The 14,597-nt window shown below is 36.9% G+C and overlaps 1 protein-coding gene across 2 annotated transcripts; it reads right to left on the reverse strand.

Moving 5' to 3' along the window:
- Positions 1-650: 650 nt before the first annotated feature.
- Positions 651-6,624, reverse strand: LOC119788224 (OCIA domain-containing protein 1-like). 2 transcript variants are annotated; one of them, XM_038292425.1, is made up of 8 exons: positions 6,426-6,624; positions 5,054-5,141; positions 4,911-4,964; positions 4,774-4,821; positions 4,492-4,621; positions 4,250-4,416; positions 937-1,101; positions 651-838 (listed from the first exon to the last, which is right to left on the reverse strand). In XM_038292425.1, the coding sequence occupies exons 1-8, from the start codon at positions 6,477-6,479 to the stop codon at positions 801-803; spliced, it is 744 nt and encodes a 247-aa protein (XP_038148353.1). In that variant the 5' UTR covers positions 6,480-6,624; the 3' UTR covers positions 651-800. The 2 variants fall into 2 exon arrangements, with proteins under 2 accessions (XP_038148353.1, XP_038148351.1); XM_038292423.1 differs by having other exon boundaries at positions 5,054-5,144.
- Positions 6,625-14,597: the final 7,973 nt, after the last annotated feature.

A 14,597-nucleotide genomic window follows, 5' to 3' on the forward strand; every position in this document is an offset into this window, starting at 1 on the left:
ATTTGATGTTTAACATTTCAATGGGAAAAAGGTTTTTAGATAATTTCAGGACTTTTCTACAGTACTATATTTGATTTTTTTTTATATCTGTTTAAATGTACCTCTAGTACATGATGCTCCCTTTTCTATAGTTTAGTGAAATACGGTTTGAATTAAGGAGATCATTAAAGTCAGTTCTCCTGTTCTACAACTTAATTATTTGACAAAAAAATTCCCAAAAAGTAAAATAGTTGAACCATCTGCATTTTAATTTATTCTGGGAGCAATTTGAACCTTTTAATGTGCCTTGCAATAAGTCCATAGCCCTAAAACTGTAAAGTTCTTTAACAAACCTTAGATCAGCTGGATTTATATTTCAGATTGGGGATAAAGCTGCTTTGTAAACTTAACAGATATTTCAAGTCAGAAAAGAATGGATGCTTGTAAAAAGAAAACTCAGAATTTTCAATGCAGTTGTATTTCCTCTGCTCAAGTAATTAAAGTTTAAATGGTGTCAAAAGGAAGATTTTTTTTTCATATGGATGGACGTTGAAATAAAGCGGAATCACTGGTCCGCATTTGAGTCAAACTGATTATTTTCTATTCATTTATTCTACATAACCTGACACACGTTTCATAAATTAAACAAAAACAGCCAAAACGCATCAGAATTTTCAATCATCACTTTGTTTTTTTTATTCACACTTGCAACGTCACATGTATCACAATCTCAGTCAGAAAAGCAGAAAGGACTGAGCGCCCAACGCCTCATGGTCATCAGGGATGTTGGAGCACGAGCAGAAGATCCATCCGATGGAGACTCATTCCTCCCAGGTGTCTCCATAGATGTTCTTCTTCACTGAAATGTAAGTGACATTGGAGATGATCAGGTTCGATTGTTAATTAAACAAACATTTAGCTTTTTACTTTTTCAACTTTTCACCAATGGCCGCTCACCCTGTTTCTTGCCTCTCTCTGGGTCCCTCTCTGCCGGCGCTTTGAGCATGGTGTCAGCCTTCTGAATCATTGTCACCTCATAGTTCTCCCTGTTTTTGAGTCTCAGGTCCTCATAGAGGATGGGTTTCTTCCGAGGCTCATCGTCTTCCTCCAAATACGACTTTGCTGAGGGGGACGGAGACAAAAGACTTAAACCATAACTATGCATAAAAGAATAAAACTGAAACACAGCATTTAATATGTTATAAATTGATTATTATTAATAATGAGATCAACATTTAAAGCATTATCAAACAAAGATAATATCTGGGTTAGGCTCCTGTAATGGTGAATTTAATTTGAATGCATTGCTGTATAATTTGCATTAAACCAGATGAAGCTGGATTTAATCCACGCGCTTAGAAATGAACTGAAACAATGCTCTTAAGTAGGTATCATTATAATTTAGTTCTATATAATTAACCTGAAGGGATTCTATTTTAGTACGAAGTGTGTAATGGCTGTGGTTTGTGGTAAGTGTTGGCTGGCATCAGTTTTTGAAAGTTATGGTTCCCAAAAAAAAAAAAAAAGTCTAAGGTTCTGTTTGATGAGATGCTAGAGAAAGGGCTAGATTGTCAGGAGTTTCAACGCTTGCTTTGTTCCACCTGTTGCTGGGCACTTCATTCAGTAATTAAGGAGCAAAGAGTGCCTTTTAATTGAAAAGGTTGCTTATTTTGGATTTGGATTAAAATGTGATTAATTCCGATTAAATAATTACATGGCATGTAATTAACTCAGTTTAAAAAAATTATCGTTTAAAAGTTTAAATATCAATTTTAATTCGAGTCCCATCTCCAACTGAAACGAGACATTAGTTAAATATCAGCTTAAATGTAAATATAATTGTTGGTATCGGTAATAAATATCATAGATTTATACATATTACAAATATATAGATATAATCTTCCCACCAAAACACTTTTTTTGCTTTACTCAGTGTAACATAAAACTAGTCAGGAAGCCATCACAGCCTAAATCCCACCCTCTGCACCATGTTCATTAATGTGTTTTATGCCATTTAAAGTATAAACTTCATATTTGCCACAGAAAAAGTGGTTTAAGAAAAAAGAATGAATGCAGTTGATCAATAGCTTAGATGGCCTCCAAACCAAACTGTGGTTTCTGTGCAGTGGCAGATCACTACCATATTTATTTTTAATGTTCTAGTATCATATGCCTATTCCTAGTGCTGCTTGTTATTCTTTCAGGAAATAAAGTTTTAAGCTGCAGTTATGAGCAGCACATGTGATGAGCAGCAACCTCCCAGTTCTACTGGAGGCGGTTAGACTCCAAAATTACCAGAAGTGGAGAAAGGGAAAATGTTCTTTGCAACTAGCATGTTTACCTAAAAAATACAACAGAATATAGTTGGTATCCAATTTTTAAACAAGACTGTATATCAAAATAAGGAATAAGCGTAAAAGTTTGAACAGACATTTAAACTAAATGAGCAGAGCTGCTGAACAGACAAATGATTGGCGTTTCTCAGTGGCTCCAAGATGATCATCTGTCTTTAAATTTCTCCAAAATGTTTAAAAGTACTTTTTTAACTCCCATAAAATCTTCAGAAAACTTCGACGGTCAAATTAATCATGAAGCAATTCATAGTAAAAAATTACAGATATTTAGGAGTAGTTTTGGATTAAACCAAAGATCTGATGCACATTAGAAAATAAAAGCTACCGGGACTATGTGAAATCATATCCACCTGATAAGATTCTGTCCATCAATAATTACTGCTAAACTATATTTTCAGCAATGAATAGTGTAGTTTATCCCAATAAACAAGCTTTAATAGTGTTGGAGCAAAAGCACATACGATCATTCTCCTGCATATTTCAAGAAAAGCATAATTTAATTAGTTTGGATAATTTTATAAAATATTTTTTCTTAAAAACAGTCTAACTGTATGTAAAACTTTGCTCCTGATACAAACATAGCACCTGAGGTGTCGCTAGCAGAGGTGCTGCCAGTAGTCTATGCTAACCAGCCAAATCTAGAACCACATTGGAAAGAGCTCAGAGTAAGACGGCCTCATATATGGAGCACCATAGCTGCCCAATTAAAAACCCTTATGCTACGTTCACACCGGACGCAGCAAAATCGCGTCTGCTGCTTCATTTTTGCTGCTTGTACCAGTTAGTTCTGACGCGCGGCTGAAGCAGCTTTGCCGCTCTCGCTGCGCGGTCCAAAAGTGTGTCTGACGTGCGTTGGGCGGAGCTTCACTGTCCTTTCTCTGCCTTGCAGCTATATTTGCTGTGAGCAGTGGTAATAAAGTAGTTTTAATATGTTTTTAGGTTAGAAAGTCCACCTGAAAACGTAATCAGTGCAGTCAGTTCATCCAGATTATCATCCTGCCTTCCAATATTTTTTCTGTCGGAGCCGCTCAGACTCCCACATACCGGCGGTGCGCCAACAGTAGGAATCCCTTCATCAGCAGCCTCTGGCCGGGTCGCCTCCCAGCGGTTCACCGCGGCGGTTGGCAGGTGTTTTTCATCTAAATAATCCAAACTGCAGGCAGCAGGATAATAAAAGCGAACATATTCTGCCGGCAGATTTCAGCATTTTAAGTTAATTTATGCCTCAATAAACTGTTTCAGAGGAGTGATCATAGCGCTCTGTGTTATCAGCGATGTGTCCGTCTCCCTACCAGCTCCCAGATCAGCTTCTCTGATTGGTTGACCGCCTCGAGCAGCAAAAGTTAAATTTTTCCATCTCGAGCGCCCGACGCGCTGCTGCAGCTGCTCAGACGCGCTGCGCCTGCTGCTCAAAACGCGCCGCGGGACCTTTTGCTGCGCCTTGACGCGTGTCAACCATTGACTTTGCATGTAAACTCGCTGCTTCTGTCGCGCCAGCTGCGTCCGGTGTGAACGCAGCATTACAGACATAAAACAGATAAAGAAGGCTTAAATCTACTCAAACTTCTGAATATTATAACCATGTTTACAAAACTTTATGTTTGTATCTTACTGTTTGTATTTGTTTTGTCTAAGGGAACTGATCTGCTAATTAGCTATTAGTTAGATGACCAGTAAACATGGTATCGGTTGCAAGTCAAATGTAATGTGTTGTTCTGTCCCTGTCACATCAACTTTGTGAAAAAATTAGAATAACTGCATTAAAGGAAAATATTATTAATTTAAAAAAGGTTCTAATTATAAATGTGTAAAAACCTGACTTTTATTTTGAGTTACTATACTCTATGTAAGTCACCCAGCCCGTGCTGTAACTTTGCTATAAAATAAAGCTGAGCAGTGCAGTTGCTGATGTGTACCTGGAGAACTGTAGTCATCTGCTCTGCCCATTTGCACAGGAGAGTCAGGGCTGAATCCTTGATCTCTGGTCTGGCTGGAAGCTGCGCCTGGTGACTCAGCAGGTTGGAACATCGTGTCAAACGAGGGGCTGTTTGGGTCGCTAAGCTCTGACTGAGCACCGCCGGAGCTGCAACGAAAAGTAAATGGATGATGAGTGGCTGATGACAGTATTAAGTGAGGTCACCTTCTGTCCTATACTCACTAATGCTGAGGCATCCCCGCCCTCTGCCTCAGGATCTCTCCCAGAGGAGAGTTCTCCAGCCTCTTGAACTTTTCCTGGCATGTTTTCATGTATGACAGTTTGCCTGCCAGGTAGCCACAGAAGCCAGCAACTGGAAAATGAAACATAGTCAGAAACCTTTTAAAGATAAAATAAAATTTTTGGGAGAATGCCAAATATATTATCTATATTTAGCTACATTTCTGTCTCAATTGCACGCAGCATGTTGGGATAATTCCTCATATTTAGGCGACAGTAACTTACAGGCAACTTTAGGTAAAGATCCAAACCTAGGAGATGGAGACAGAGTCCCTACAGAGGTCCACAGATCAGTGTCAGAATTACATTCAACAGACATAAAAACTAATGTTTAAAGGCAGTTGATTTGAGATCTAATTTACCTCTGGCAACTAGGGCTTGAGTTATCGCCATGCTGACCACAGAGAAGGGCACCGCTATGAAGAAAGGCAAATATACAAATGTTCACTTTGTTTTGAAGAAGATGAACACCTGAAAGATTTTGATTTTCTTTGTTTCAACTTACATCTATACAAGAAGCTCTCATGGTTGCACTCTCTCAACACTCTCTTCTCCTCCTCTGTGGGGATGTAGTCTACTCCCAAAGGAGACTGCTGCTTGTAGCATAAATGTGTAATTAGAGATAATTAATTACAGCTTTAACTAATTCATCTTTCCATAAATCAATACATTTTTGTTTCTTTTCTTATATTAAAAATGATCTCTTGCAGAGTTTAATTCAGCATTAAAAGGTGGAAGGAGTTAGGCACAAATGCAAACCTAAACATGGCCTAGTAGGAGGAGGATTAATCAGAGAAGCAGCCTTATGATAGCACAGCTGCAGAAACCCACAATCCAGGTGGGAGGATCTACTGACAGTGTGTGTAGATCACAAAAGTTTTACGGATTAACCAAAAACTCAGTTACACAAAACATAATGTGTGGGGTAACCAGAATTTGCAGTTTTTATGAAGCTAAATGTGTGTTAAAAAAAAAAAAAAATCAAACAACAGATAATATTTCACATAGAGTCTCTTTATACAAGTGCCACTTTTCAGATTCAATTGCAAGAAAACTGTTGAGACCACATTAATTTTCTTTCAGTTGCATGATTTTGTGCAGCTTTATGTTTTTATGAAACATAGAAACATGTACAAATGAATAAAAATATGCTTATTTCTTAGATGAAAGTAAAAGAGAATGCCTTAAAGTGTTGGTGTAGCTTAAATAAGACATGTCACTTAAAATCATTAATTTTTAATTGATTGTATTTTAAACTCTTCCCCTTTAGGTTGTATCCTGTTACAATCACCTTTTAAAGATGCATTAAGAGTTAGTTTAGTCTGTTGTTCTAGCTGCAAACCCTTTCCGTCACTTTAAAATTGGTGCAAAACTGAATGCTTCCTCACTAAATTATAATACTCAATAAATAGTAAATTGTTAGATGAGAACATAATAAATTTGTTGCACATTTATGTGGCAGTGCTTATCGTTTTAGGGAGGGTTAGAATACCGACAAAGGAAACAGATAGAATGACTGATCTGACCTTTTCTGGAAGAAAATTCAAGAAAATGTTAAATATAGGAAAAAAACTCCAGCTTTACATCATATTTAGTGTAAGGTTAAGTAATTTTTTTAGAAGTACTTGATCTTAATTATCTAATAGTACTTTAAAATTTTCCAGGACACTTTACACAGGGGTAAAAACCCTACAGTTAGGTAATCTGAAATTATTTGTTTTCTTGTCGACCTGTTCCAGATATTATCAGCAGATTGCAGCAGCCGACCCGAGACTGATGGGATTAAAAACACGCGTGCAGAGGAGGCTGTTTATGTCCAAAGTCAACCCAAGCTAAGGTTAGCTAACAGGCTAATTGCCTGGTTTAAGTGTGTTTACCTGCGCTGTTCGGCGCTGCTGCTCCTCCGTAAACCCTGGCGGACTAGAAGACATGTTGACAACACGGCCGAACACTTATTGGCTCCTCAAAGCATGTACTTTAACAACGTGGAAACCACACGACTGCCAGAGTTATCAAATGTTTGATACAATGTCATTGCTCCTGCAGCATTCGCTTAACCCGGAAGTAGAAACAAACATTCTTCTTCTCCTTCTTAAAAAAAAAATGTCGCGGTTGGCCAAGAACAAATAGACGTATTCCGCCATCTACTGGTGTGGAGTGTGGACCAGAATGACTCTTTGGAATTAAATTCTGTTACACAACTATTATAGAAACGTTGGCGTGTTGGTTTCATCAAATCACTATCACGGGGAAACAGGCAATTGATGCTACTTGATAAGAAGCACGCATTAGGATAATAAGAAATAGTGTATCAACTCTAATTGGTTATCTTATTTTGATAATTAACTATAAATTGAGAAGTACTCTCTACTGGTCATGGATAGATTGCTACTGCATTAATATAACCCTTTATAGGGCACTCAGTGAAATACTTTGAAATTTTCAAGCCAATAATGCTATTGGAATCCAAGAAAATACCTTATTACCTTTGAAACATAAAAAAAATTGATAGTTTGATGGAAAAAAATGATCTAATAACAAGAAAGACCAACTTGCCCGGATATATTAAGAAAAATAACTTCTTATAGGAAATTCATGAAAAACACAAAAAAAAGCAAATTTTTTGATCCAACATAACCTTAGAGGCATTAATACTTACACTAGCACTTACTTTTTTTTAGTTTATAAACCTAATATAATTGTCATCTAGGCTTATTAACTTTTTAACTTTACTTTTAAACTTACAGTTAGCTTTTTGCCTTTTTACTTGACTTGTTGACTTTTATTTACCACTTAATTTACAGCAGTATCTTTGCTGAATGGCTGGATATAGATCTTTCGCTTCTAGACCTCACTGATGGACACAGGGGGGACTCCATTTGTAAGGGGTATGCAAGTGATCAAATATGGTAACTTGCCCTATAAAGGGATAACACAGTGGTCTGCAATCTTTAACACCCAAAAAGCAATTTCCCCCCTCAGTTCAGCCAAATAAAAGTAGTTTAATTTCAATTTAATTCAGCTTATTTATATAGCGACAATTCACAAAACATGTCATCTCAAGGCACTTAAGTTCACCAGATCATACAGTCAAATTGATTCAAAGTTTTCTATCTAAGGAAAACCAATTGATTGCATCGACTCATTGACTCAAATGCAATCCCTCACACTAAGCATATGTTTAGAGCCGCAAATATTATATGACCTTTTATTAAAAGGGTCTTATTATTCGTGTTAGAGATTTGCTACATTAAACATGTTGCTGTTTTAAACAACCGGCAGTTTATTTGTATATTTAGGCTTTGAAATAAGAAAAATATCATAAAACATTTGAGCAGTTTTTTCTAGAATATTATTTGTGGAAAATGATGTAAACCTTTAACGTAAATGACAAGAAAAAATACATTTAAAAAAACATATTTCTGGTTCTTTTAATGTGCTACCGTAGTGAAAATTTGGTCCAGATTTATATATTTATTTTAAACCCTGAAGCTTCTTATTTGTTACACTTCATTCAAAACCAAAGTTTAGTTCTTTATAATTTTTAGCCAATATTAAGAGCCTTCATAGAGGGTCAGCTTGCAGGTTGCAGACCCCAGCTATAACAGATCAAACAAAAACTTCCCACTCGTTCTGCTCTTCAAATATGTCTGACCCATTTACAGCACAGTATCCAAAATGTGCTGAAAGATACACAGCCATTAAGGAATTTGATTTCCAAGTTGATCTAATTAGGTTTATTTATTTAGCTTTCAATTGACCTTTACTCATCTGCAGCTATGTTGCTCCATAAGCAACTAACTGCTATGTAGTGTGCATTTTCCTCTGACACTTCTGTTAACAATAAGGAATAACTTCAGCAATTAGAAATGCAGTAGCTCCTCTGTAGAATTGGAAAACACAGGCCAGCCTTTACAAGTCAGATGCAAGTTTCTGACCACTCTGCTCTGGAAACAAGCAACCAGAGCTTGACTTATAGGAGATGGTGTGATGAAGTATGTTAAACCCAAAGACCCCTGTTTCTCATACACAAGCTATGACAAAAACATAATCAATCAATAACTTTACTAGTCAGTGGTAACAGTATTATACCTGATTGGTCTCCCTAACACTACATATAATTTGCCAAGTGATCCACACTATTTTATGAAACTCCAACAACTTTCCCACCAACCTTCACCACACCAAAGATGTTAGTGACTGCTTTCCTCCTGTGCTGTAATAGCAGTTCTTAAACCCTAGATGATGCTATTCAATTGAAAATGACAATGACCACATAGGGTGTTTCTCTATATATAAATATACTTTTTCATGATTTACAAGTGAAACTGAACAAAAAACGTGTTATTTTAGCCCATTTATAGGTTACAAAATGTGATAATTGTTTTGCATTCTTTTCTTTCTGTCCTGTTGTGTCCTTCAGATGGATCTGTCTGTTAAACTGAAACACAGGGGGTATGCGGAAAAATCCGTATCTCTGATAGTCTCACTGGGTCACTGAGGGGTCATTTGGCCAAACCATTCTGTCAATTACTGGGACTGTTGGGATAACGCTTAGTAAAACATGCAAGAACAAAGCTGTGAAGTTTTTTAACCAACCTCAGTACTTTTACCACATTTTTATTAATGAACTTCTAGCCTGGATTGGTTTATGTGGCATACCATTAATAGATGAAACAACATGCAATATATTTGGTTCAATGAAACATGTTTGAGATTAAATGGGCAAAAATATATGGCTGCTGCAGTTTAATTCAGTTCAACTAAAAAATATAATATTGATCTCAAATGTAAATGAAATTTTGTTTTATTTCCCACAAAAGCTAAATTATTTTCTTAATAATTAATATATGTGGAAACTGAGGTAAGGGATGTAAGTTGGGAGGTACGTTGATGTGATTTGGTTTGATTTATTCTCATTGGGTAAGTGTTGATTCTTGAGACAGTTCCTTTTGTTTGTAGTTTTCGGCCTTGATTCACTTCAAAGTGTTTGCTTTCCCTCTTCTGTTAGCAGAGAATATGTTCTTATTTAATAAATGAACACCCTGCCTGTTGGAACGCATCATTGTTGTGGTTACTTGGGATTTGTTGAGCATTGGGATCATTAATATTTTGCGATTGGAGCTTTTCCCCCTAGACAGGTCGTAACCCCGATTAGAGCATAGAAATTAGAAATATTCCTGCCATCACTCCTCTGAAAGCTGTAGATAAAATTCTAAGTGGAAATATTATGGACAAATCAAAGTTTCCCATCACAAATTAGACAGCAGCTCTATACAGGTGCTGGTCATAAAATTAGAATATCATGAAAAAGTAGATTGATTTCAGTAATTCCATTTAAAAAGTGAAACTTGTATATTATATTCATACATTACATACAAACTCATATATTTCAGATGTTTATTTTGTTTAATTTTGATGATTACAAATGACAACAAATGAAAATCTCAAATTCATCATATCAGAAAATTAGAATATTACTGAAGACCAATAAAAACAAAGGATTTATAGAAATGTTGGCCAACTGAAAAGTATGAACATGAAAAGTATGAGCATGTACAGCACTCAGTATTTAGTTGGGCCTCCTTTGGCCTGTATTACTGCAGCAATGCGGCGTGGCATGGAGTCGATCAGTCTGTGGCACTGCTCAGGTGTTATGATAGCCCAGGTTGCTCTAATAGTGGCTTTTAGCTCTTCTGAATTGTTGGGTCTGGTGTATTGCATCTTCTTCTTCACAATACCCCATAGATTTTCTATGGGGTTAAGGTCAGGAGAGTTTGCTGGCCAATTAAGAACAGGGATACCATGGTCCTTCAACCAGGTACTGGTAGCTTTGGCACTGTGTGCAGGTGCCAAGTCCTGTTGGAAAATGAAATCTGCATCTCCAAAAAGTTGATCAGCTGCAGGAAGCATGAAGTGCTCTAAAACTTCCTGGTATGTGGCTGCGTTGACCCTGGACCTCAGAAAACACAATGGACCAACACCAGCAGATGACATGGCACCCCAAACCATCACTGACTGTGGAAACTTTACACTGGACTTCAAGCAACGTGGATGAAGTGCCTCTCTTCTTTTCCTCCAGACTCTGGGACCTTGATTTCCAAAGGAAATGCAAAATTTACTTTCATCAGAGAACATGACTTTGGACCACTCACCAGCAGTCCAGTCCTGTTTCTCTTTAGCCCAGGCAAGACGCTTCTGACGCTGTCTGTGGTTCAAGAGTGGCTTGACACAAGGAATGCGACAGCAGAAACCCATGTCTTTCATACGTCTGTGTGTGGTGGTTCTTGAAGCACTCACTCCAGCTGCAGTCCACTCTTTGTGAATCTCCCCCACATTTTTGAATGGGTTTTGTTTCACAATCCTCTCCAGGGTGCGGATATCTCTCTTGCTTGTACACTTTTTTCGACCACATCTTTTCCTTCCCTTCGCCTCTCTATTAATGTGCTTGGACACTGAGCTCTGTGAACAGCCAGCCTCTTTAGCGATGACCTTTTGTGTCTTGCCCTCCTTGTGCAAGGTGTCGATGGTCGTCTTTTGGACAACTGTCAAGTCAGCAGTCTTCCCCATGATTGTGTAGCCTATAGAACTAGACTGAAAGACCATTTAAAGGCTTTTGCAGGTGGTTTGAGTTAATTAGCTGATTAGAGTGTGGCACCAGGGGCCATCAATTTTGAACCTTTTCACAATATTCTAATTTTCTGATATGATGAATTTGAGATTTTCATTTGTTGTCATTTGTAATCATCAAAATTAAACAAAATAAACATCTGAAATATATGAGTTTGTATGTAATGTATGAATATAATATACAAGTTTCACTTTTTAAATAGAATTACTGAAATCAATCTACTTTTTCATGATATTCTAATTTTATGACCAGCACCTGTATTATGCATTGAACTAAGAGACTGCAGGTGTTTTTTTCTTATTTGAAATGTAAATTGTCTTATTCCATTGCTAAAGTGTCTCACTTGCCTGATATATATAAAAAAAATGCACTAAATTTAAGAAAAAATGGCTTACTTAGATATTTTTGTTTTTTGCAGTGTAGTGACAGTGGAGAAAACCCCCATTCGATTTTAACAGGAAAAAAACAGGCTCAGTATGAACAGCCATCTGCTGAAGGAGACATACATACAGAAAGAAGCAGAGATACAAAAGGCAACTGTCAACCAGCTCCACAGGCGGCCCCGTCCAGGAAACACACAGTCAGGCAGAAGAGCCCTTAGCCAGCTCCCATGTCAGAGGATGAAAGGGAGCAGATACAGTTAGTCAGAGATGGCAAAAGTACTGACTTTCCGTACTTGAGTAAAAGTACAGATACTTGTGTTAAAAAATACTCTGGTAAAAGTGGAAGTACTGATTAAACTTCTTTACTCAAGTAAAAGTAACAAAGTACAGGCTTGTAAATTTACTTAAAGTATAAAAGTAAAAGTAGAAACCACTTTTTTCATGCCGTTGCCTACATTTTAAATGGATGTCTGCCAATAGGACTAGATCTCCGTTGTATTCATTTTCAATCATCTCGTCGTCCATACTGCTATGCTAACGCCACCGCCACCAAGCTGCAATGATTTGCCGCGAATGAATACCGCCGAATCTGTCGATTCATCTTGTAGTGGTGCGTCAAATGCAACGTAGATTCCCATCCAATTAGACTGAATTTGGTATTGATGACGTGAAAAATAATCACGGTAACTCCATTGAAATGATTCAAAACTAAAGTAACGAGCCAATTTTTTAAAATGTAAGGAGTAGAAAGTACAGATATTTGTGTAAAAATGTAAGGAGTAGAAGTAAAAAGTCGCCATAAAAATAAGTAGTAAAGTAAAGTAAAAACATCAGAAAAATCTACTTGAGTACAGTAACGAAGTATTTGTACTTTGTTACTTCCCATCTCTGCAGTTAGTCACAGTCAGAGAAACAGGACTACACTGGAAAACAGGCCAATCTCCAGCATCTATAAACAATGGTGTTGATGGCGGCAGCACAGCAAATTTTTCCCTCCAGGATGGAGTCACAGCCAAACATGAACAGACCAGATGAAGCTACAATGAGAAAAAGCAGAGATAATATAACATTAGATATTGAACTAACAAATTCTAGACAAATGGGGGGCAGAGATAGAATGAAGCAGAATGATGAAAAGGGGTCCCTATGTCCTCCAGCAGTCTAGGCCTATAGCAGCAGAACTATAGAGATAGCTCAGGATAACTTGAGCCACTCTAACTATAAGCTTTATCAAAAAGGAAAGTTTTAAGCCTAGCCTTAAAAGTAGACAGGGTGTCTTCCTCACGGACTAAAACTGGTAGTTGGTTCCACAGGAGAGGAGCCTGATAACTAAAAGATCTGCCTCCCATTCTACTTTTAGAATGGGACCACTAATAAACCACTAATAAACCTGCAGATTGAGAGCAAAGTGCTCTGTTAGGAACATAAGGAACAATCAGATCTCTGATATAAGATGGACTTTTGCCATTTAAAGTTGTAATTGTGGGAAGATGGATTTTAAATTCTATACTGGATTTAAAAGGAAGCCAATGAAGAGAAGCCAGGATAGGAGAGATATGATCTCTCTTTTTAATTTTCATCAAAACTCTGGCTGCAGCATTTTGGATCAGCTGAAGGCTTTTAACTACAGTTTGTGGACTTCCTGATAGTAAAGAATTACAATAGTCCAGCCAAGAAGTAACAAATGCATGGACTAGTTTCTCAACATCACCCCCGGAAAGGAATATTCTGCAGATGAAAGATGGAAATTCTAGAAACCTCTTTGATATGGGATTTAAATGATATAGCTGAGCAGCATCAGCATAACAGTGGAAATTAATCCCATGCTGTCTAATAATTCTACCAGTTGGGAGCATATATATATAGTAAAGAGACTAGAGAATGTTCAAACAATCAGACTCAAGAAAAACAAGGTATAGAAGAGATACGGCAGGAAATAGGTTATCGGGTAGTCAAGAACTAGATTAGGTTATTAAACAACATCTCAAGCTTTGAACATCTCACAGACCTCAGGTTAAACCATCATTTTAAAAATGTGAAAGTAATATTAAAGTGGTAATTTAGCCTTTCCATTCATCTCTGCTAGAGTAGAGTATCGAGAAGTCACAAGACAGGAGGAGTCATTGTCTGGAGTTGTGGATCCTGGTGCATCACAGTAAAATGAAAAAATAAGTTTTTTTTGTATATTTATATATATATATATATATATATATATATATATATATATATATATATATATATATATATATATATATATATATATATATATATATATATATATATATATATATATATATATATATATATATATTTTTTTTTTTTTTTTTTAAAGGGAAAATGTAAAAAAATAATAATGATAATAATAAAAAAAGAAAAAAAGTGCCCTGTAGTTAGGTTTGTTTTAGAAGCAGTAATTTTAGTACACCTAACTAATGAGTAACTCATGTCTATTGGGGTAGAGGACAAACATGGAAATGTTGTTTTCATGGATTTTTGTGGCACCAAAGCAGCAAGAGAGATGGACTTTAGCCTCTAACCCACTGATATCACAACATCCGTAGAAAGCTCAGTACATTAATTTGACCTGAACTGACTCCAAGCTGCCATCAACAGCTTTGTAGGTCGACTGATGTTCTGAAGTATTGACCAGTGGGTAATTATAGCAAAAAAAAATCTATGGATTTCTACACCAAAAATAGAGCACATACACATTCACAAAATCAAGTTGGGGCTTTTTTTAAATCATGGCACATTTTGAACCCCTCCCTAAAATCAACCAAACCAGGAGATCCTGGAAGAATCAGCTTCCCTGCCCATCCTTTCCCACAGTTAATCGAACGGTCAACCAGCAGGAATTACTGTCGTTCCAATGCTGTAGATGACAGACAGAGAGGAATATAAATGGACGGGAAAAGAAAGGACTTTCTAAGCAAAGGTCTGGAAATTCAGGTCACTTCTTCAAAGAGGACAATTCCAGAAGCTATCAAAGATTCTGTGGGAAAAACCTGCAAAGCATTTTGAGTGAACTGAAGTTC

Source organism: Cyprinodon tularosa, unplaced genomic scaffold (genome assembly GCF_016077235.1).
Source record: "Cyprinodon tularosa strain WSP-4 unplaced genomic scaffold, ASM1607723v1 ctg312, whole genome shotgun sequence".
NCBI classification, from domain to species: domain Eukaryota; kingdom Metazoa; phylum Chordata; class Actinopteri; order Cyprinodontiformes; family Cyprinodontidae; genus Cyprinodon; species Cyprinodon tularosa.